This window comes from Atractosteus spatula, chromosome 2 (assembly GCF_055471065.1).
Source record: "Atractosteus spatula isolate fAtrSpa1 chromosome 2, fAtrSpa1.hap1, whole genome shotgun sequence".
Lineage (NCBI taxonomy): Eukaryota > Metazoa > Chordata > Actinopteri > Semionotiformes > Lepisosteidae > Atractosteus > Atractosteus spatula.
In genome coordinates, this window is record NC_142707.1 from 37,047,849 (window position 1) to 37,072,266 (window position 24,418).

Here is a 24,418-nt window from a genome sequence, read left to right on the forward strand (position 1 = left end):
ACTAAAAAGTGCTGTTGTGCAAGAAAAATATTTATAAAACAGAAATGCACAACAACAAAAATAATAAGATTTTATTTAATCAATCATTTGAGAAACGGTCTCTGTAATCCACTTCATAGTGTGATTCTTGGCTGAAATGAAAAACAAATACTGTCTGTTGTGATAGAAAAAAAAAAGATTCCCTCGGTTGGGTGCCATATGATGTTCCGAACTGCTTCCTCATAATTTGCTAGGAATCATTTCATTCACTGGGAACTGAAATAATCTGCGATTATTAAAAAGAAAATGACAGCTTCTGCTGGCAGTCCTGTCACCTTTACAATTTGAAGGAGAGAACACTGTAAAAGCCATGTGCCAAAGCATTACTTATTATTAACTGCAAGAATGTTATTAGTTTTAGACAAATAGGTTACAGTAGATAGTATAATCTATAGTCATGTATTGAATATATGTTAATCTGTAACATAAAGTATATATTATGGATATGCTGTACAGTATTTATGAATTATACAGAAACTAAATAATTTTGTTTACCTGTAGAAAGAATATAACTTTTATTTCGAAATAACATTTGCACAGCCAATTCATTAGATTGTGATTCTTTCAACTACAAAACATTAAATGAACACATAAAATATAAGATTCCTGCTTATATTGTCAGTCATATTTCAAATGTTTTGAAAAACGTTTTGTATAGTATTATGGATGATTTTCAAAATACAGATGCGTTACGGGGACACTTTTTCTGAGCAGGGACAGTGAAGCTTGTCTGCTTTGAAGGGCAAACCACAGTCGAGTCCTAGAAGAAAATCTGATTGAGTCAGCCTAAAATTTAAAACTGGTCGATAATTCACATTTTAGCAGTACAATGACCTGAAGGTCAAAGTCACACTGGAGTGGTTTGACAAGAGGAGGTTGAATGTCCTGGAATGGTCAATCTAAAACATCCTATAGAAAAAAAATGGTGAGAGTTGAAGATTGCAGTTCATCAGCAATCTCCAATGAACTTTTCAAAACTCTAACAACTGTGCCTGTAATTGTGCAAAATTACACCATCCCACTGTGCAAAGCTGGTAGAGAACTGCTAAAAAAACTTACAGCTGTAATTACTACCAAATGCACTTCACCCAAGTTCTGACTTTGAGAGAATGACTACTTGTACAATTGTCAAATTCCAAAGTATTTATTTTCTTTTCATCTTATTAAAATATTTTTATTTATACGTTTAATGTGTATACTGTAAATATGTCCATTTTTGTGCTGTAATTCTAGATTCACTTAAACATTTCATAGCTGCTTATTGTGTCTTTAGAATTCAATAAGACACTTTCATTAATTGCTGTTTCTTGAAGCATTAGCTCATGTGAAAACTGTAATTATTTACTAAGATTAATATTAACCTCTAACCCCTCCTTATTTCCATCTTAGCGGATCAAACAGGAATGCTTTTTATTGGAGACTCAGTGTTACAGGTTAGTATATCAAATATTTTTTCTGTTTTGTATCTTGAACACAGATTACTATTACTTATGCTAACAGCCATCCTGATAAATATACTGAAATACAAATTACAGTAGATGGGAAAATAACAAAATTATGTTTAAATATTTTATATTTATAAAATATAAAAAGTGATAATTTATTGTAAATGGAAAATGTGTGACCTTCAGAAAAGAAAATGAAACAGACAATGTACTCTTTTGTGATTTTACTCTTGATTTTCACGTGAGCCTGGTCAGTACCTGGATGGGAGACCTCCTGGGAAAAACTAAGGTTGCTGCTGGAAGAGGTGTTAGTGGGGCCAGCAGGGGGCGCTCACCCTGCGGTCCATGTGGGTCTTAATGCCCCAGTATACTGACGGGGACACTTTACTATATAGGCGCCGTCCTTTGGATGAGACGTAAAACCGAGGTCCTGACTCTCTGTGGTCATTAAAAATCCCAGGGCTTTCTTGAAAAGAGTAGGGGTGTAACCCCGGCGTCCTGGCCAAATTTCCCATTGGCCCTTACCAATCATGGCCTCCTAATAATCCCCATCTATGAATTGGCTTCATTACTCTGCTCTCCTCCCCACTAATAGCTGATATGTGGTGAGCGTTCTGGCGCACTATGGCTACCGTCGCATCATCCAGGTGGATGCTGCACATTGGTGGTGGTTGAGGGGAGTCCCCATTACCCGTAAAGCACTTTGAGTGGAGTGTCCAGAAAAGCGCTATATAAGTGTAAGCAATTATTATTATTATTATTATTATTATAATTATTATTATTATAAATACAGTATTTGTCTTGTTAGCAATCAAATCTGACCTACTGTAGACATCTGACCTAGATGTCACAACTTTCACTCAACATTTTTTCCATCTTCCACAGCATATTTATTTTGACTGCAATATTTTTTCCTGTTTTCTTGAATTCCTCCAGCAGATCAATGGCATTAAAATAAGGGGGTAATGAAAACAGCTCTTTAATTTTAAACCAGTGGCTTTTTTCTCCTTTAAGAAATTATATTTTCATCTGGCAATTTACTTCTGGCCATTGTCATATTGAAAAACAAACTCTTTGCCAACAGGTTGCTTCCAGAGGGTATTGAATGAAGGAAATTGATATTATACTTTTACTTCTAGTTATGTAATAACAAAAGAACCCCACACCTTCACTTAAATGCACTTAAATTTTGTAAATTGTTCACATGCTTTTCTTCTTACAGAGTATGTGCATTTTATTCTTATGATGTATCATTCTTAGTTTTATTTTTACATCATCTCATCTCAGCAAAGTTTCCAATGTAAGATAAGATCACTTTATTAGTCATTTACAATTTCTTGCATTAGGAATTCGTCTTTTTGCATACCCCCAGCTTGCTCTCCATAAGACAGAGACACACAGACAGGGAGAGAAGTCTGGGGTCAGAGCGCAGGGTCAGCCATTGTACAGCGCCCCTGGAGCATTTGGGGTTAAGGGCCTTGCTCTGGGGCCCAACGGAGGAGGATTCCTCTGTCAGCCGCGGGTTTTGAACTGGCAACCTTCCAGCCACAGGCACAGATCCTTAGCCACAGTGCCACCTCTCCGCCCCTATGTTGAGTTCAAGTCACATTAGAATTTCAAATATGTGATGCAACAGTTTCTTTTCAAATGAAGAATACATCATTGTAACTTAGCCAATGCAATGCTGATTTCCAAATAATCATTCTATCCACTCTTTTTTATAGAATTTCTGCTTTTTAAAGAATCTTGGGTAGATTTGTGTGAATAGCTACTGCTATTTAAATGTGTATGCTTTCACTGTGTACATTAAAAGCACCAGATTTCAAACTGATGAGCTAATTTTGTCAGTACTTTAGTTCTCATCACTATTATAATGGTTTGAAAAAGATTGAAAAAAGTGAAAAGAACATTGCATAACAACTTTTCAGATACATTTAGCACTGTTGACAACAAAATACACAGTGATTTAATACTGAACCTATACACGGCATATCTGCTAACAGTACAGTATATGCTTTTGACAAGTTTTTCCACATGATTCCATACTGTTTGTTCTCCTTATAGAAAGTGTAATTCAGTAAGAAAATGTCAATGACTTTCACTGTCAGTACAGTATATTTAGGAGTTTGGAAGCAAATATTGTCTTGATATTTGAGATGTTTGTGTTATGACTTCATTAATTTTCCCTGAAATTCCACTCTGTTATTTAATATAATAAATATAATATTGCTTTATTCCTTTTAGACTTACTCTAAATTTTAGATTCCTTTTATTCCTTTATTAGACTTAACATGATTGACATACTATTCTAAATTTAAAGAACAATAACTTTTTTTTTACTTTCCATAGCTTAATTTAAAAGCCAGACACTAGAAGAGGGAAAATAATGCCTAACGCTTAGATAAAACAAACTATTCAAACTGTAGTACCATCATTTAGCATTAGACAGTGTTATTCTAACATATTCTATATCATTTGTGCACACTTTACAGATGACTGGTAGTTCAGAAGGTTCAAACACTCTTTGTGTACAACAACCCATAAGATTAGAATTAAAATCAAAATGTGAAATATTCACGAACTTTTTTAAGATTGATTAGCATTGACATCTGACTAAACATAGAGCAAAAAGACAAAGAGCAGGGTTTTAATTATGTTCTTGACAATGGCAGTAAGGCAGTTTTGTTTCCCTGATTTTTGCCTTTCTCTTTTGACACTGATATTGGCCTCACATCTGATTTGTTCACTTTGCATATAGTTTTAATTGAGTACCATCCATTGAGGCCACAGCCTTGCTTTGCTTTAAGCAAACAGTAGTCATTGCTTCTTAACTGCTCATGTGGATGAAAGTCTTCATCCACATGAACAGCTGAGCTTTGACATGAATGGATGGCTCACAAAGGGTGGGCACTGCACTTCCCACAAACAAAAGCACTTCACATTGACAGATAAAGTTTCTGGCTCATCCTGTGCTTCAGACACAAGAACTGCATGAATACCACATAAGAATACCTATCATTTTCCCTAAAGGAACAAAGGTTTATACAGTGCTGCCAGTGACATTTTCTAATGAATTTCGTGCTCACAGCCACAGAACATACGAACTCAAAATAAGCTGCCAGTTCACAAATCTCTTTGACCTTAATTATGAGCTTAGACAAATGGAATTTTTATATTATATTATAAATTGAGTACCAAGAAATATTAATTAACTGTAAAAGCAAAAAATATGAATAATATTATGCCAGCTACTGCATAAGCTACATAAAATAGGATTTTGTTGTGAACATTAAAACCCGGTAAACAAAACATTTCATTGTGCCAAAAAACAAATACAGTATAAGATGTGCCAAGTTTCTTTGTTGATCTTGATTATGAAAATGATTTGGTGTGGTAACACACACAAAAAATGAAATACCGTATTATAGGGCTGAAATACAGTTCAGTTTTACAGACATATTCCTGTAATAGCTCAAAGGTACATTTCATACTCTATTCTTATTAGAAGTGCATTGATACAGAATAAATGTGGGGTTGTCTTATTTTCACTAGTCGTTTAATTTACATATTTAATACACACACTTTTTATCATTAATAAAAAATCTTTTCAAATAATATATACAGTGTATGGTTATTGTAACAATCCCAACTTTTTCAAAAGCATTAGTTAAGATTACAATATCAGAGCAAATGAGGAAATGAAGCATGAGCCAAAAGCTACCCCTAAAAAACATGTGAAATATTCAGGTCCCAAGTTAACTTGAAATGGATCCTTTTTTTCAGTTTTTTCCTTACATTATACTGAAATCAAAATTAATTATACTGGGACAGGGATGCAGTAATGTCCGTCTTTTTCAATTTTATCAAATGAAAATTTTAATTGTGGAAGCTTAACCATTGGGACCTTCTAGCCATAAACTTGAAGTTCTGATAGAATCACTCAAAGGTGATTTATAAGGCAATTGTAAGCTCTAATGGGCTATGTGGCCTGTCCAATTTTATGATGAGATACTCCAGAGCTGGGATTACAATAAAATTAAAATAAATTATCCAATTACAGAATCATACATTTACATGTATTTGCATTAATTTCTTAAAATACTGTACATGTTTTATTTTTCTCTAGGTCAATGGTATCAATGTTGAAAATGCTACTCATGAAGAAGTTGTGAGTATATTTTAAATATGTTATTTCTTCTTATATCAATATGTTCATGTCACGGTAAAAATTCTCCAGCCTCTTAAATTTCTCCAGGCACTAAGAATACTACAACCACTAAAAATTCTATAGCCTGTAAAATTTGCCAGACACTAAGAATACTACAACCACAAAACATTCTCCAGCCTCTAAATTTTCTCTAATCACAAAGAATACTGCAGTCATTAAAAATTCTCCAGCCTCAAAAATTTCTCCAGACACTAAGAATACTACACTCCAGAAGTTTTGGAAGACCACCAAGACTTCTCTCCAGAAGATGGCCCACAGGTACAAGATACTGTAGTGGCTTTCGTCAAAAAATCTCTCACTACGACAACCCCCCAACAAACTCGGACCCTGGTACACCGGACCTTTCTGGGTCATTTCCCAGGTTACCCCTGTTTCTTGCTGCCTGGCCCTTCCGCCTACCCTCAAGATCCATCCTACAATTCATGTCTCCCTCCTCAAGCTCTTCTGTAGGTCCCCTCCTTCCAAACCCCAAGCCCGCACCTCCTCCTCCACGACTGGTTGACGGTGCCCCGACTTTCACGGTTAACAAGATTCAGGATTCTTGCTGGCACCGTGTCTCAATACAATATCTGGTAGACTGGGAAGGCTAAGGAACCTGAAGAGAGATCCTTGGTTTCTGAAAAGGACATCCTAGATCATAGCCTAATCATTGACTTCCACTGGACTTTTCCCCGATCGTCCATGTAGTACATTGGAAACTGCCCGTGAAGGGGGGTACTGTCATGGTTCCACCTGCCCCGAGGAGACGCCACCGTTAATTAGACTCAGCTTCTGTTAATCAACGCTAATAGGCTCCTAATTACCACTAGCAGGATCACCTGGAATGACTATCCTATCCCACACTACAGTATTTAAGGACTGCTTATCTGCTCCAGTTTGCTTGGCATTGGGTCTACGAGCAGAATTTTCCTCACTCGTATCAGCCCAGTGCTACTTACCTTGTTCCTCCTGATCTCCCGGCTTTGTGACCAGTTCTTCTTCTTAGACTGCAGTTTCAGATTTGACTACTTCTCTCCTAGGAATTTGCATAGGGTACAAAACCTACCCTGTTCACTTTGTTACAGGTCAAGTATGGAAAGGCCAGATACTCAATGTTTTGATAACAAGATATACGCATACAAGTGAAGATGCTTCAGTGTTTGTTCACTAATGCACTAACCCTGGAGCATAACACACATATTGTGATTTAAGTTATCTTAGAGGAAAAGTCACCTTGTAAATGCTTTAGTATTTTAGTACTGTCAAACAATGCATAAGTAGATGTCATTTCTTATCATTTATGCTTCCTTGTAAAATTAATTATTTGTATATAATAAATAATGAAATTATAGCAGACCTTAAGTGAAGCTCAGCACTTCACCATCTGGCCATTCAGAGTTCAGGGCTCTCAAGAAAAGCATCAATTTTATACTGATAGTGCTCACCACTGACACGTTATTTTTATTTATATTCTGTATTAACACAAGTAGAGCATTTAAAACTGGTAACCCTACCTTCCTAAAACAGAACTGATGTTTGTGTATATATTGGGTTTACTGAAATTGTTATGTTTAAAATTAGGATAGCTTATTAAGATTAGAATACAGTATATTTGTGATATCTTTTAGTTTTTTTAGTTTTTACATATATTTTAAAGTGCCACTACACAAGTACCCTATCTGTACTATATTGTATCTATACAGATGTATTGTATAGAACTAAATTTTATTTCCTCCAAAAATATCTGGTCAATTGCTTAATATACATTTTGATGCACTAAAAATGACTGAATAACAAGAGCAAGACATATGGAGTATAACTATGAGCTCACAGTTTAGTACAGTGAAAAGCTTTGGGACTGTGAAGTGAAATTTGTTTTGTTCTTTTTATTTACTATTGTTAAGATAAAATTATGTTAAATATAGCATATTCAGGGTTTATAAGTATATTGTTTGTGCATATATGTTAAACCATGTTAGAAAAAAAATGTTTTTGTTTTCTCAATCCCCCTCGGTTTCAGGTCAACATAAATATTGTGGCATAATAACTTAAACATGTATAAAGTTTGTATTTGTTCATTTGCTCCTTACATGCAATAATTTCTACAAGTCTGTGAGCAATTGACATCATCAGACTCTTCATATCTTCCTTTGAGATGCTTTAAGAAGCTTTAAGTGCAGCCACCAGTTCCAAACTTTTTTTTAAAATTTTTGATGAACTTCCTGAGTTGGTGTGCCCTAGGTTTTAGGTTATTGTCTTGCTGAACGGTGAATTGCTGACCAAAGAGTTTGGAGGCATTTTTTTAGACAAGATATTTCTGTACACTTCAGAATTAATTCTGCCGCTGCCATCTTCAGTTGCATCATCAATAACCAAGACCAGTAAGTCAGTTCCAGACGTAGCCTTGCATGTCCAAGCTATGACACTACCTACATCATACTTCACAGATGATGTGGTGTACTTAGGATCATTTGCCAATCCATACTTTCTCCACACTTGTGGCGTTCCGTCACTTTGATTAAGGTTTATCTTCATTGTGCCTGTTCATAAAACTTGGTTTTAGAACTGTTGTGATTCATCTTTGTAGTTTTTTTTGCAAATTCTAATCTGGCCTTTTTGTTTTTAGTGTTGATGAGAGGTTTGCATCTTGCAGTGTAGCCCTTGTAATTCTTCACTCAAAAGCTTCTGCACGCTGTGAATTGAGATACTTTCACCCCTGCACTCTGGAAATTGTCTGCAATCTCTTTGGCTGTTATTTTAGAGGTTTTCTTTACAGCCCTAATCATTTCTCTATCAGCAACTGCGGTGGTCTTTCTTGGAAAACCTAGTCTTTGCTGATTGTTTACTCTTTCCATAGATTCTGTCTTTTTCAAGACATTCCATATTATTGATTGGGTGATGCCAAGTCTCTCTGAAATGGTTCTAGCTGGAATTTTCTTTGCTCTCATAGACAACTCTCTAGTTTTTATATGTGGTTTATGCCTTCTAATTTAAGAGGCAAACCCCAAAGGTAAACTCCAAAGGCAGGAACCAAGGCTATGCATTCACAGATCTTTAACGTTTTCACAATTAATGCAACATTGAACAACTTAGCAATTAGAAACACCAGTCAGTTAATTATCCCAAGATGTATGCTCACCTGAAATGGATGTATTGATTAGGGATTAGGGACATAGTCTGCATACTTTAAGCCATAATAGAACATATACCCATAAACAAAATCTGAAATTCTATATTTTTGCCTTATTTTAATCTTTTGATCTGATATAGTACTGTTCATAAAGAATAATGAATAAAGAAGTTAAGAACATGTTTCATAACTTCTCTTTCATATAACGATGAGCAGGTAATATTTTTAATTTAATAATTAAATTAAATAATTATTTAATAATTTTCATCAATCTGAAAAGTATGAATGAAAAAATAAGTGTTTTGTACTGTACGTCATAAACGTCTGTCAAGGAGAGTGAAAATATTTAAAATAACATCCCTAACCTTAGTGATGATAATTGAATTATCTGCTTTTAAAACTTGTTAAGAATTTAATTTATTGGCTTCCCATATAGAATATCTCTCAAGGGAATGTACTTTATCATCTCAGATACAACATATCAATTTTGTAGTGTAGAGAATCCTTGAATTATATAAATACCACAGACATTAGCACAAACAAGCAATGTATTACTTTCTTTACAAACAAGTCTTTTCAGAAGGAAATGGAAATATATACAATGCAGATTAGAAAATTTTTAGAAGCAAAGAAAACTGTTTGTAAAATCAGGAAACTATTGTAGCTTTTGTTTTATAAGATAATTTATGTAAGTACATGTATCAAGGAGAAGTGATTACATTATATGGTCTTCCTATATGATTTAACTATTGCCGAAGACCATTTTAAAAATAACTTTATAAGTTTTTTTAGAACTTTCATAATAAGACTAAAGATAGACAATTTTCATTTTGTTTTAGGAATCATAGACATACAGTACAGTATTAGTATGAATAATGGATTATGCAGGCTGGAACTGTTTTGAATCCTGCAGTGCTGTCTTTGGCTTTCTGAAATTTGAAATATGTTAGTAAGAACCAAGCAGAACAGATTACTGAAGACAGAGTTCACCATGGATGGTTAGGTGGGTTGATATAAGTACATTTTTACAAAAGTAAAGTGCAATGTTTTTGTAATAGTAGACAGACATGCAACAGCTTTTAAGAAAAAAAGTAACTGTCACCTATTATGATGGTTGTCTAACCTTTCTCAATTACAATCTGTGTGTTCCCAAAAGCAAAGGACACTTTAATATGGAACAATGTGGCATCAATGATGAGATGAAACACTGTCCTAAAATGCAACTGATTTATTTTGTATAAACATAATCAACAAAAAGTGAAGTATAAGTATGAATAATATGTATGCTAAACCAAGTTTGATTCACTACATACTGTACCATGTTTAAGGAAATACAGTACTTAAATGAGGCTTACTAATTAACTGTATGAATCTAAATGGAAATTAAGAAGATATAATGCAAAATGAATAGCCTTAGTAGTTTTTCCTTTTTCCACATGGAAACCTATTTACTTTGAAAAACAAGATTATATTTTTGTGAAAATCCTAGAGGAAATATAATATAGTATTGACCTTTTAGTTGATGAGAACTTAGTGTTTATACAATTGTCTGCTGCAGGATAAAAAGCAGCAAACCACAAATAATAAGTAGAATATTGCCAAAAGTACACTTATTGTATTCTACTGAAATAACAACTCAGTTCTAGAACTGGAATAGGTATAAAAAACTGTGATATCAGATATTGAAGTGTATAAACCTACTGTGTATCTCAACAAAGGTAAGGCAGAATAAATATGTACAGTATTAGTAAATTAAGAAAAAATAATAATACTGTGGCATGACAATATTTAAATTATTATTTCTGAACACTTCAGATCAAATGATATTAATCTTAATTGCATTAACTTGTATGCATTTTATTTTCATGTAACTCTGCATCAATTTTGGATATCTTTAATATTAAAGCCTGGCTTTTTACCTTATATTGTCCTTAAATAACTGATTTTCTATTCAAAGTCTGTGTCAGGTACATACAAATGCAGACATCTAATTTGTGCAAGGTGTCAGCAGGTATACATTTTAATGTATCTGATATATTTTAATGGTACAGAATTTCTAAATTTAGTTACTATGGTCTTTTTACACACAAGGACTCCCTCACCAAGCAAGCAAAGCATGTACTGTAGTTGTTAATGTGGTGAATGAATAAAAACTTCATTTACCAATGACCACTTAGTTTAAAGATTCCATGAATATCCACAGATATCCATACTAGTCTTCATCTAGATGCAATTATTAACCCCATTGGTTTTGCAAGTGGACATTGAAAATATATTAAATTAGATTAAAATGTTTTGAGTAATACATACTGTACCTGGACAATATAATGGCATATAGCAATGTTAACAATTGCAGTAGTTTTGATTAGTTTATAGTCATTCTATGAAATGTATTGTTTTCTGAGAATTCCATGAAACCAGGCATCAAACCAAGGTCTGATATAAACTCCATTCATGCCATGCCACTGGCAATTGGTCACACCAATTTACAATTGGTTAATTTACAGTTGCTGTTACTAAGGGGTATGTTCATTTATTCAACCCATTTTTCTAGGATTTAATTTGCACATTTGTTTTTCACTTGTAGCCTGTGTAATGATGTGTAAATTAAAGAAAAATACGTTCTAATTTAATGTACCGTATCTTGATTTTAGGCTGTTGTGCTACAAAATGTGTTACTTTGAAAAATGTGTGTAGAGTTTATATAGGGACTGTAAAAATCAACTGTTTTTGTATTTTTATTGTAAATGTTTTATTTTGTTCATAGAAATTAAATTGTACTGACAATTTATTTTCACTATTGTGAAGGATAGTAGAGATAGGGAGTGAATATCATGGAGGGCTTAAACAGCCCAAACCTACCCCTGCTAGACCATCTATGCCAAATGAGGAATGTAAAGACAAGTGAGAGTATGATATGGAGACACTCCCAGAACAGGAAAGGTTTCTCATGAGGAAATCAAGGAATTGGCTGCATTTGTAGACACAACAGACTGTGGACACAGTTTTCACAGGGGTTGTCTACTCAGATCCTCGAAAATCTCTTGGATGGTGTAATTATAAATCTGAGAGTGAGATGATTGGTGAATGATATAGGGGAAAATATTCTGGTTTGGACAAAAAAAAATATTATTACTTGCCATATCAGAGTAACAGACTGGATTGTTGCTACACCAGCCCACCAGTAAAAAGAAGATGGTTGTTTAATGGCCTGGCCTAAATGGGATCAACTGGGTTGGCTTTTCCTCCATTATGGGTATGGTTAAAGAACTACAGTAGGTGAGCATTTATTCAGGCAAGCATAGGGAATGTAGAACAACATTTAGGTTATAACAACAGGGAGTATAGGGAGAGAAAGTATAACAAAAAACTCCCCTGTGAAGACATTATTTTATGTGTAGGTTCTCCTGCTACATTATCAACTTAACGGGAATCTATGACAGCCATCTAGTTATGTTTGTGGTTACAAGAACCCACAAAGCAATTCCACACTTGATGGCCTTATACAAATGTTCATTTATTCAGAGGTAACAATGCAGAAACACACCCTAATGACAGCACCAGGCACCATAATCTATATTTCCAAGATTTTATGTGCGTGGGATCATATAACAATTATGAAATGTAAGGGAAACAGTGAACAACACTTAAAAACATTTAAAATATCCTTATAGTCTCTCATTATGGCCAGAATGAATGCGTTTAATCCAATTAAAACTCCAGGTGAGATTCAAAATTAATCCATAAAGGTAATTGCAAACAAAGAGGCAGCTCTCCAAATCAAAAGGTGTCAGGAATAGCAATGGCAAAAAAAAAACAGAAAACAATTGCAGTCTCTGTAACAGAACCAGTCCTTGAAAACAAAACAAGCCAACACAAAAATAAACTTTGACAAGGAGTACAGAAAACAACAATTACAATTGCAAAAACCTAACAGGAACACTTATTATCAAATCCCAACATTTTCATATAGGTACTATATTTTCCCTAATACACTTAGGTAATCTTTTCCTTTTGTTTATTCATGTCTTGCTTCTATGCAACCAGCCCAATTTTTTGTTTTGCAAGTTCTCTTGTCTTTCCTGTATTAATTCCCTGTTTCATCTATCGTCTTGCAAACTATCCTCTGATCGACTTTTCATCTTGTCTGTTCACTCTGTCTTGTCTCCCCTATGAATTCCCTATTTAACCTGCCTTTGTGGCTCCGTGTCTGCGCTGCTCTACTTGTTCTCCAAACCAATCTCTTTAACTTGCACACTGAAGTGTTCCCAATTACCTTCTACAGATTAATTATCTGGGCAAACTGAGCCTTATGTTTATCCATCCTTACTTAATTACCAATTATCACTTACCAAAATATAGGAGGAACCCTGAAAACTCATACCTAGCTATAATTAATTATGATAAAGAAAATACAAGTGCAATAAGGAATCACCAGACAAAGTGGATTTATCACTAAATGGCTAAAATGTGGGCTTTTAATGTCACACCACTGACACTGGAAGGCACAGTGGTGGGCAGCAAAAACCCTGAAAGTCCATTACTCTTGATTCAGTTTCTCAGTGCAATGTGGCTGAGTTATGAATCTGATAAGCACGATATCCTTACTCTCTAACACAAACCAGACCACCACAAATTGGGCTCATTCTGACACCTCCAGTGATAGAGTGCCAACATCAATATTTCTTAATTTGCAATTCCAAGAGAAAGGCACATCTGGATTCACACCCCAGCTAGATTTAAGATGTCATAAGTCCACTGTCTGAACTACAATGGCAAACACATTTAAAAGTAAAATGTTCAGGCTGAGAATATGTACAGTAAATGAAGATTTTTCCCAATACTTTTGTTTGTGATGACCACCCAATTTTAATTTCCTCTTACAGTTTACACCAAAAAAATTTAATGACGTTAAATAACGTTAACATTCAAACATTTTTTTAAATTAAATCTCATTTGTGGTGGGTGCCAAAGTCCTGAGACTGTGGGCATGTTCCATTGAAAGCTGATTTCAACATGACACACAGAACTCTCCCTCCTTCTGTGTCAAGGGGACTTCAGAGCTAATGACGGAATATTGGAAGAGCTTTCACATAGATCCAACTCTTCATCTCTCCTCGGGGACTGCCTGGCCAGATATTCTCAATTCTGATGAGTATTCAATGGTAACATTTTGAGAATTAATATTTCATTCTAGTTCAGTATATATTTGATAAAGATTAATTCAGGAAAGTCAAAATGCTGATGACATTTATCCAACTATTATTTCAAGTATTTTTTGTAATCTCTGAACATTTGATCATCCATTTGTGTGAACCACAACTGATTGATTTACTGTATACAGTGGTGTGAAAAAGTGTTTGCCCCCTTCCTGATTTCTTATTTTTTTGCATGTTTGTCACACTGAAATGTTTCAGATCATCAAACAAATTGAAATATTAGACAAAGATAACACAAGTAAACACAAAATGCAGTTTTTAAATGAAGGTTTTTATTATTAAGGGAAAAAAAAAATCCAAACCTACATGGCCCTGTGTGAAAAAGTGATTGCCCCCCCTGTTAAAACATAAATCAACTGTGGTTTATCACATCTTTGGAAAGCTGAGTTCAATTTCTCTAGCCACACCCAGGCCTGATTACTGTCACAATCAAGAAATCACTTAAAAAGGACCTGCCTGACAAAGTGAAGTAGACCAAAAGATCCTCAAAAGGTAGACATCATGCTGCGATCCAAAGAAATTCAGGAACAAATGAGAAACAGAGTAATTGAGATTTATCAGTCTGGAAAAGGTTATAAAGCCATTTCTAAAGCTTTGGGACTCCAGCGAACCACAGTGAGAGCCATTATCCACAAATGGCGAAAACATGGAACAGTGGTGAACCTTCCCAGGAGTGGCCGGCCGACCAAAATTACCCCAAGAGTGCAGCGACGACTCATCCAAGAGGTCACAAAAAACCCCACAACAACATCCAAAGAACTGCAGGCTTCACTTGCCTCAGTTAAGGTCAGTGTTCATGACTCCACCATAAGAAAGAGACTGGGTAAAAATGGCCTGCATGGCAGAGTTACAAGACGAAAACCACTGCTGAGCAAAAAGAACATAAAGGCTCGTCTCAGTTTTGCCAGAAAACATCTTGATGATCCCCAAGACTTTTGGGAAAATACTGTGTGGACTGACGAGACAAAAGTTGAACTTTTTGGAAGGTGTGTGTCCCATTACATTTGGCGTAAAAGTAACACAGCATTTCAGAAAAGGAACATCATACCAACAGTAAAATATGGTGGTGGTAGTGTGATGGTCTGGGGCTGTTTTGCTGCTTCAGGACCTGGAAGACTTGCTGTGGTAAATGGAACCATGAATTCTGCTGTCTACCAAAAAATCCTGAAGGAGAATGTCCGGCCATCTGTTCGTGACCTCAAGCTGAAGCGCACTTGGGTTCTGCAGCAGGACAATGATCCAAAACACACCAGCAAGTCCACCTCTGAATGGCTTAAGAAAAACAAAATTAAGACTTTGGAGTGGCCTAGTCAAAGTCCTGACCTGAATCCGATTGAGATGTTGTGGCATGACCTTAAAAAGCGGTTAAGGCTCGAAAACCCTCCAATGTGGCTGAATTACAACAATTCTGTAAAGATGAGTGGGCCAAAATTCCTCCACAGCGCTGTAAAAGACTCATTGCCAGTTATCACAAACGCTTGATTGCAGTTGTTGCTGCTAAGGGTGGCCCAACCAGTTATTAGGTTTAGGGGACAATCACTTTTTCACACAGGGCCATGTAGGTTTGGATTTTTTTTTCCCTTAATAATAAAAACCTTCATTTAAAAACTGCATTTTGTGTTTACTTGTGTTATCTTTGTCGAATATTTCAATTTGTTTGATGATCTGAAACATTTCAGTGTGACAAACATGCAAAAAAATAAGAAATCAGGAAGGGGGCAAACACTTTTTCACACCACTGTATATGTACTTGCATAAGTTTATTTGGTACATTTTGTTATTGTATTAATACATTTGAATATTGTACTGTTGTACCAATATTGTACAGAATCAGTGTGTATACAGTACATCACTATTTTGATTAGTTGATTCCTAGTAGTCAGAAGCAACACTTTGAATGAACTATTTCAATTTCTAGTTGTGTAATCAAATTCAAACCATCAAATCACTGCAGTAGCCTAAATTCTGGCCTTTGACCTCTGAATTTGTGAAGTTGCTTTTTATCATGGATAAAACTGTGCTGGCTTAATCTCTTTCATAATACTTACACAAAAAAGTAGCAAAAAAATTCTTCAGAGAGACAGCAGCAAATAAATGAATAGTAAACAAAACATGAGATAAGACACGTGTAATGGTAATTTTTAAAATGAACAAATGACTTTTAGGGTAGTGAAATGTAGGATTATTATTTAGATAAGAGATATGTGTAGCTATAGGGGCATGTGAAGTTATGGATAAATGCAGTGCATATACTGTACAGTATATTGGGGTGGACAAAGTAATGGAAGCACCTAACAAAGAAGGAATCATATTTTGAAATAACTAAATTACAGTTAAAAGGGATTCCACAAGTGTTTCATATCAATACCAATAACCAATATGTTTCTGTTATATAGAAGATGACTTAAAATCAACACTTAACATGATTTCTAAAGCAACATACAGTAAGAGATCTAACAGATTTTGAAAGAGGTCAAGTAGTTGGTGCCTAAATTGCAGGTGGTCAGTCACAGAAATGGCAAAATTATTTAATGTGTCAAAGGGAACAGTGTCGAAAACCATGACGGTGTACACCAAACAAGGGAAAATGGCATCAAGAAAGAACAGCAGTGGTTACAAGTTGAAGCTCACTGACAGGGATAGATGACACTTAATATAATAGTTGATAAAAGCCGCAAAATAATGGCCTGAAAAATTACATCAGAACATAACTACACCTCCATAACATACTCTCAACAAAAACTGAAGGTCATGAGCTTCATAAAGCTGATATTTATAGTAGGGCTGCCATTTGGAAACTGCTTGCAACCAAGGCCAGTGCACAGCAATGCGTAACCTGGTGAAAGGGAAACAAAAACTGGACTGGTCATCTCTTTTTCCTACATCTGAATGAGACAATATTAGGAGAAAAAAAACTTCAACCCACACCGTCTTTTCCCAACTATTGAACATGGTATGGGCGGTCCTGTTATGTTATGGGCAGTCCTTTCATGGGAGTCCAATTATTATTCTACTTGGTAGAATTACGACCAAGAAATACAAAGCTATTTTAGGAAGCCAGGTGTACCATCACGGTGCAAACATTGAGTCCTCAAAATATTCAAAAGCAGTGTTTAGCAGTCTGTATGGTGCTGTTATTATCATAATCCAAAATGGTAACACCATCATACACACTGCTAAACATATTCAAGAATGGTTTCATGAACACCAGGATGAAGTCAAATACCTTCCATGGTCTCCCTAATCTCCAGATCTAAACATTGAACCTTTATGGGAAGTTTTGTAATGTAGAGTGCTGAGTAGATTTCCACTTCCTTCATCTCTTAAGGAACTGGAGGCTTTCCTTCTTCAAGAATAGTCCAATCTCTCTCTTTTCTAACGTTAATCCCGCATCAGCAGGGTCCACTTGCTGGCACACCAGTCTCCATTTGGTGGTTTGATCCAAATCTTTGAGCTGACATTGCGACCGAGAAATACTCCAACCGGCGCATCGCTCCGCCTGCCGTCGGAGTTGGGGGGGGAGAACAAAGTAATGTAGCCAATTCATAGAGGGGGATTATTAGGAGACATGGGAAATTTGGTCTGGATGCTGGGGATACACCCCTTCTCTTTTCGAGAACACCCTGGGATTTTTAATGACCACAGAGAGTCAGGACCTCGGTTTTACGTCTCATCCGAAGGACGGCGCTTTTTTACAGTATAGTGTCCCCGTCACTATACTGGGGCATTAGGACCCACCGTGACCGCAGGGTGAGTGCCCCCTGCAGGCCTCACTAACACCTCTTCCAGCAGCAACCTTAGTTTTTCCCAGGAGAGGTCTCCCAGGTACTGACCAGGCTCACACCTGCTTAGCTTCAGTGGGTTGCCAGTTGTGAGTTGCAGGGTGATATGGCTGCTGGCCGAAGAATAGTCCAATATACCACTAGAAACAGTTCAAAACTTATATGTCTGAATTCCAAGAAGGATTGAAGTATTTCTGAAAGCAAAATGGTTGCCCAACTCATTTTTGGTTAATAAATACTCATATACAGTATTGCTTGGTGTTTCCATTATTTTGTTCACCCCCTGTATATACCAGCTCTCCTTGGCTTGAATCTAACTACTGTTAGAAAAACTCAATATCAAATATTACCATTAAAACATTAATGATTAGCATCATCAGTATGTTGCCAATAAATGAAAGTAAAAAGTATTCGTGGATTGTTTTGTTGAGTGAATTTAGAGTTCATAATTGTAATTTTAAAATAAATTATTGCTTTCTGTTAACTGAAAGAACATAGCTTTAACTTTCCTTTAACCAGAAGCAATTGCAGAATAGCAGTTCTGTAGCTTCAGGTTGTTAGATCTTTGATACTAGCAGGTTTGGACCAGCAGTGGGTGTGGAGATCTCACACAAATGTTGTATGCTGATACTGAACCTTATAAGAAGCAAATTATTGATTATTATAATAGATTCAGATATAAAGAAAAGAAAAAAAACTACTCTTATTGATTTCAATAGGCAAGATTGTTAGTTTTAAAAAATGTTTCCTTCCATTAGTTTGTCAAAAGAAGTGATATACTTCATGATTTCCTTTCCATCTATTGTATAAATATCTTTCCATTATATATATTCCATTCATATATTTCATGTCTTGATGCTGATTTAATGAAAAAAAAAATAATTTTAATTTGAAAATATAAGACATAAGAATTTCTCTACATAGCATATTATTTTGTATTCCCAGTCAAATTTTCATGAAACAATACATTTACTGGTGCCAATAGTGTCACGATTATAGTCCCTCCTCCTTAAGGGCGCTCCTTTCACTTCGGATTTGATTTTGTGCACCTGTCCCCTGTTTCAGCCCGCTCCCAGTCCACCTTAAAAGCCAGGCGCTGACGTTAATCCCTGCTCTACACCTGATCTCCGTATCGTGCGGGTCCGGGACCTGGAAGCGCCTGGTCATGTTAAGGTTTTATTCTCTGTTGCCGTTTCCCTTCCGCCGGTTCCGACGCGGTTCTAGTTTTTATCTTGTCTGTTTTCGGATGGACCCTCCGGCTTTGGACTTTGCTCGTGTTTGGATTCCCCCTTTGGATTTCTACTGGATTGTTTGCCCCGGACTCACCCCCCTGAACACCAGCACACCAAGGACACGCCCCCTTGTTTTGATCCCCGTTTCCTGCACGGCTTTTCCCCCAGTGTTTCCTCACTACTCCGGATTGTGTCGTCTGCATATTGTCCGAAAAGAACTGTTTGTTACAAATAGTAATAATGTTACAGAAGTACTTGTCAGGGCTATAGAAATAGTCAAGCCAAAAGGACTTTTATTTTTTGCTTCATATTAAATAAAATGCAACCAGAATTCTAACATATGTACAGTACAATCCATCAGTGATTCATTCCCAGAAAGGCAAAGCAATGCTAATATCCTTACAGTTTGCCCAACAGAAAAGTTTAATCTATTGTTGAGCAGAACATAATTATATTTAAATGTGTTTATATGTTTTTAGATTTATATAAATAAAATAAATGTAAGAGCTCTGCATTACTGTTCGTATTACTGCTTTTTATCCACTGTAACTCTTTATATTTGATATTCTTTATTGCTTTAGACCTTACTATTTCATTTTTGCTGTTTTTGATTTTATTTTGCAACTGACATTACATTTTCTCTTTTTTTGGTTCTTTTTCTCTTTTTATTAATTTATTGGTACTTGCAAATGTAATTTGTTCAAAGCTGTTTATATTTGTTAGCAATTAATAATGCAGTAATGGAACTTGTCATTGTGTAGAAGCATTACACTAGTAGGGCCTGACCAAATTTGAGGAGTTACTAGCAAACCAGCTTGAGTTTAGTCATGCACCACTGGCTGGTTAATGTTGCCTAAAGGAGAATAGGCAAACAGTTCAAAGGACTGTGATGTTCTAATTAGTGTAATCTTTAACTTTGACTAAATGCAATGTTCATAACACTTAAGATACCTGCAGCTAAAAATATTTCTGAGATATGGATCATTGGAGAATTCTGCTGTCAGAGAGAATATGCACAACTGTCTTGTGGTAAATATGTCTTGCTATAATTGCCCAGAAATTTTTTTCTTTGTACTGCGCCTAAATTGCTTTATTAAACTACAGTAAATGGCATCTACAGTAAGCTACTTTGAATGCCTTGTAATCAATTAAATTATTAATTTATATTTGAAAATGTTCTTTAATCAAACCAATATCGACAAGTGTCATTGATGGTCTCTTAGAAAAAGATTAGAGCCACAGTTTTGACCTGTGTTTTTAATGAGAAATGTGAATTTGGACATTTGTGTGATATAATGGATTAAAGTTTATGTTTTTAAATTTCATGAGACCTATTGCTAAAGTTTCCATTAATGATCTAAGGATTTTTTGCTAAAATAAGACTTTTCTCCTTGTCTGATGCTGAGAAATTATTTAATTCCTTTATTTCAATTCAGATGGATTATTTCACTGTCCTTTTTCTAGTATTGTTAGGTGTACCCTGTCTTATCCACATCTTGTACAGAATTCAGCTGCCACATTTTTAATGAAAATGAAAATTATAATCATGGCTTCACTGCACTGATGTCAAATATATTCTCGTATTCTGCACCCTCCAGAGTGTATTGTCCGAATAACCTCTCCTCCTTTTCCCTTAAAGGCTCACCCTTTCCTCTTCCTCCTCTATTAAACAGGAGGAGGTGTCCTCCTCTTCCTCCTTCACCTGCAGTGACTAGCACAACCTTTTTTGTAAGCCTGAACCTTCTTCTCCAGCCTGTTTCTCCCACATACCACCTACGCGAGCACGTACTGTAGGTTGCCACAACCCATTATGGAAGTGATTTTACAAATGCTTCTTTCAGATACATACTGTATAAAGCACTTATTGGAAAGTCTCTGATTATCTAAACCAAATATATAGCTCTATAACAGTTTGCTGACAGTTCCCTGCTGTGTATCCCAAGAGTGAAGCATGAAAGAAAAAGTTCTTTTTTTTCTTATATTGCACCACAACTGTTGAATTTATGGCCTATTAAGAGGCACTTTCTCTATTTTTAAATCAAGACCTAAGACACATGTTATAAACCAAAGTTTTTGTTCATGTTGTTGCATTAAAATGTTATATTAAATAGTTATTTTAGCTTGTATTTTCTCAATTTTAAAAAAGTACTTTCTTTATAAAGCTCTTTGAGATGCTTTTAACATCAAAGAGACTAATAAATATGCAGGGTAACAACCTTCTGTTCTTATATTGTTGTATTTCAAAAGATAAGCAATTCTGGGTCTGCTCAGTACTGGGATGAAAGACCACCAAGAAGGATTAGGTTGTTGGTGTATGTGGTGTTGGTGGACCTGGATTCTGTCTGGATCCATTGGTTTACATAATTTCCAGACCAATGCCCCAGTAAGATGAGTGTGTTGTGGGGGTTGCAATCTTTTGGATCAGATATCAAGATGAGACCCTAATTACTTGGTTATTAAACATCCAATGGCACTGTAAGATTGAGGGCATTAATTCAGGTGTTCTGGCTAAATGCCAGTCTGGGCCAACACAAATGGGTATAACTAAATTACCCCTTATTAAAATTAGTGAAATATATTTTCATTTTACATGATCACTTTGCAGTAGGGGTTCTGGTGTATAATAGCTACACCATGCATCACCAAGGTGGATGAATTTGGTTGTGGAGTAAGTGGAATCCTTCCTATATTTAAAGTACTTTGGCATACATTCTTAACCAAAAAAAATGATACGATAAAATATACAGACATTTCATACATCAAATCATACAATCATACAATCAAAATGTAGAGGCTCAACAGGTGAGTCTTGAGGAGACACCAGAAAAAAAAGAATAGGCAATTGTACAGTATTTTAAAATAAGGTTTTAATTTTACTTCAAAATCTCTTTACTCTACTTATCATCTCACATCCCTACAACATACTTCCCTAATATTCAGTGAAACACAGCAACACTGCATGAATATAAAAATGAATGTAAATTTTCTAGTATGGCTTCTAGCTTTCAAGTCTGTCATCTATAGGAGGTTCACATGTTACAGTTCCATTGGCTCGCAGCCAGGGGGCGCCTCAAGCACTGGTTGGTGGCCTGGCTGTAGCCAATCACCAATTGATCAGTGCTTCAGATGTTTTTCTTTTTTTCTCTAAGGAGTGCCTACTGTACCTGGTTCTTGATTTCGGCTTGTTTCTAGACTTCGGTTATGGAAGCTGCAGAAGGTCTACTCCTTTGCTTATTAGAGCTGTCTAGGCAGCCTTTACAACGCCGTTCAAGGAGCTGTTTCAAAAAATTACCTTAGGCATTCCTTTGAGTCTAGACATCTAACCACAGTGAGGTTCATCACTCAGCTACAATCTGCCTTCAAAATAAAAATCATTGCAGAAAACAAAACTCCACTGATCTATCACTTTAATGTTTCTAATCTTCATGTACTATGCAAATTACTGCTGGAAAGATCTAGCTTTCATTAAGGTGAAAATTGAAATGACTGCACTTAGTAACTATGTGAATAATACATATTGTGATAATTATACAGTAGGTAGCCTCTTTCTGTTGCTCATTATGTAATGTTACGTAATTAATATACCAGTAAGACATACTGTATTGCAAAGTGCAATCCTGTTAACTGCAATTGTATTTGTATGTTATTTAGATTTTATTCTTAAATGACCTACACTTGAAGTACGGTACATTCTAACAAACAGATTGAACTTTCAAGTCTCAAATGGTTTGTAAACTCTTGTACTGTTTTAAAACACATTTTGATAGCCGAAAGAGTGAGATGAAACTGGTAGAAAGTAACTTGTTTTAATGCACTTGAGATAAATCATTAAAAATGTTTGTGGATGTATAATGGCACACATTTCGCAATAAATTGCAAAACAACATTGAGAACATTATAACATGTACCTGTAGAAGTTCTTAATATTAAACCACAGATTCATATAACCAGAATACCTGAAGCTGAAATGACATTCTTAATGCATTGATGAAAACGCAAACAAACATTTGTTTTTTGAAGTAGCCATATTGCCAACAAAAAATAAACTTGAACTGATTGAAAATAAAGAATTACAATAGAAACATTTAGAAAACAAATATTTAATGCAGGGTGCTGTTTAAGTACTAGTTTGCTCCTTGTGCAAGTTAAGTATTAGATCAGAGCATGTTGATTCCAAAATCAGACTTGTGAATATTATTGTGTTCTGCTATGTTTGAGTGAAAGCATTACAAGAGTTCAGGGAATAGACCAGTTAATATTGCAAACAAAATGTTGCCAACATTTATTCTAAAGAAACACAAGCACCTTTGTAAATAGGTTTTTGCAATAGATTACTTTGTATTAATAGCAAACCTGTCCATTCTGGTCACTTTAAAGCAGCAGCAGCAGAAGAGCTCAGAGAAGCTGTTAAATCAGTCCAATTGAAGCCAATAACTAGCTGATTTAGGTGATTAAGAGTTGGAATGAAAACGAGCAGGCACAGCAGCATTTTATGATCAATATATGCTGTATATATATTTGTTAGTAAATATCTTTTTTCTTCTGTTCAGCCAGTAACTGATATTTCTGGTACCTATTTTTACGTCTTGATGATGATAGTGTTTTTCAGAAGTATTTGTAGAGGTTTTCCCCTTGAGTGCTGCAGCACTTTTGTAATGCATATTAAAGCCACAAAGTCCAGAGGTACTCAAATCTAGTCCTGGAGGGCTTTTTTAAAAATTCTGTTCAGAATTCCGTTTCTAAACTGAACTCATTATTTGCTTAATTGCACACACTGAAGACCTTTCCTTGCTCTAAAACACCTGGAGATTTAAAGAGCCTTAGTGTATAAAGCCAGCTGTACTACAGCACTACAGCCACTAAGGACTGGAACTGGCCCCATTAATAAAAACAGCGATTCTTTTTTTTTATTAAGGGTGCAATGCATGTGATAAAATGAGCAGTCTTTAAAAAATTTACAAAAAATATCTGGGAGCACAAAACTGACATACAATATCATATGGCACAGTCAATCCTATTAAACAAAGATTTTGAGATGTACAGTACAAAAAAATAATTTGTTAAATGTGTGGATACATTATTAAAACTATGTATTTCTATTTTAAGTAGAAAACAAAACTAAATGATCAGTTTAAGTTAAGTCAATAGTCTAAGAGTGTTGAATTGTTTCTGTACTAGAAAGACGTGGGTTGAAATCCCAGTTGGGGCGCTGCAGTTGTATTTTTAATTAAGGTACTTTACTTATATTTCTTCAATACTGAACTATATGAATGTAATTTGCTTTAGCTAAATTTCATCCAAATAACCCAATAATAAAGAAACCGTCCTACCCATAATCAGTGCATTTTTGAGACACCTCAACTG

At 35.3% G+C, this 24,418-nt stretch overlaps 1 protein-coding gene across 1 annotated transcript in view; it reads left to right on the plus strand.

The window, feature by feature from the left end:
- Window positions 1–24,418, plus strand: part of sntg2 (syntrophin, gamma 2) — a 375,695-nt gene that overhangs the window by 241,059 nt on the left and 110,218 nt on the right. Inside the window, exons 5-6 of the mRNA XM_088904645.1 lie at window positions 1,429–1,472; window positions 5,611–5,652. Coding sequence (XP_088760771.1) covers window positions 1,429–1,472; window positions 5,611–5,652 — 86 coding nt within the window. The remainder of the gene's footprint in view (window positions 1–1,428; window positions 1,473–5,610; window positions 5,653–24,418) is intronic.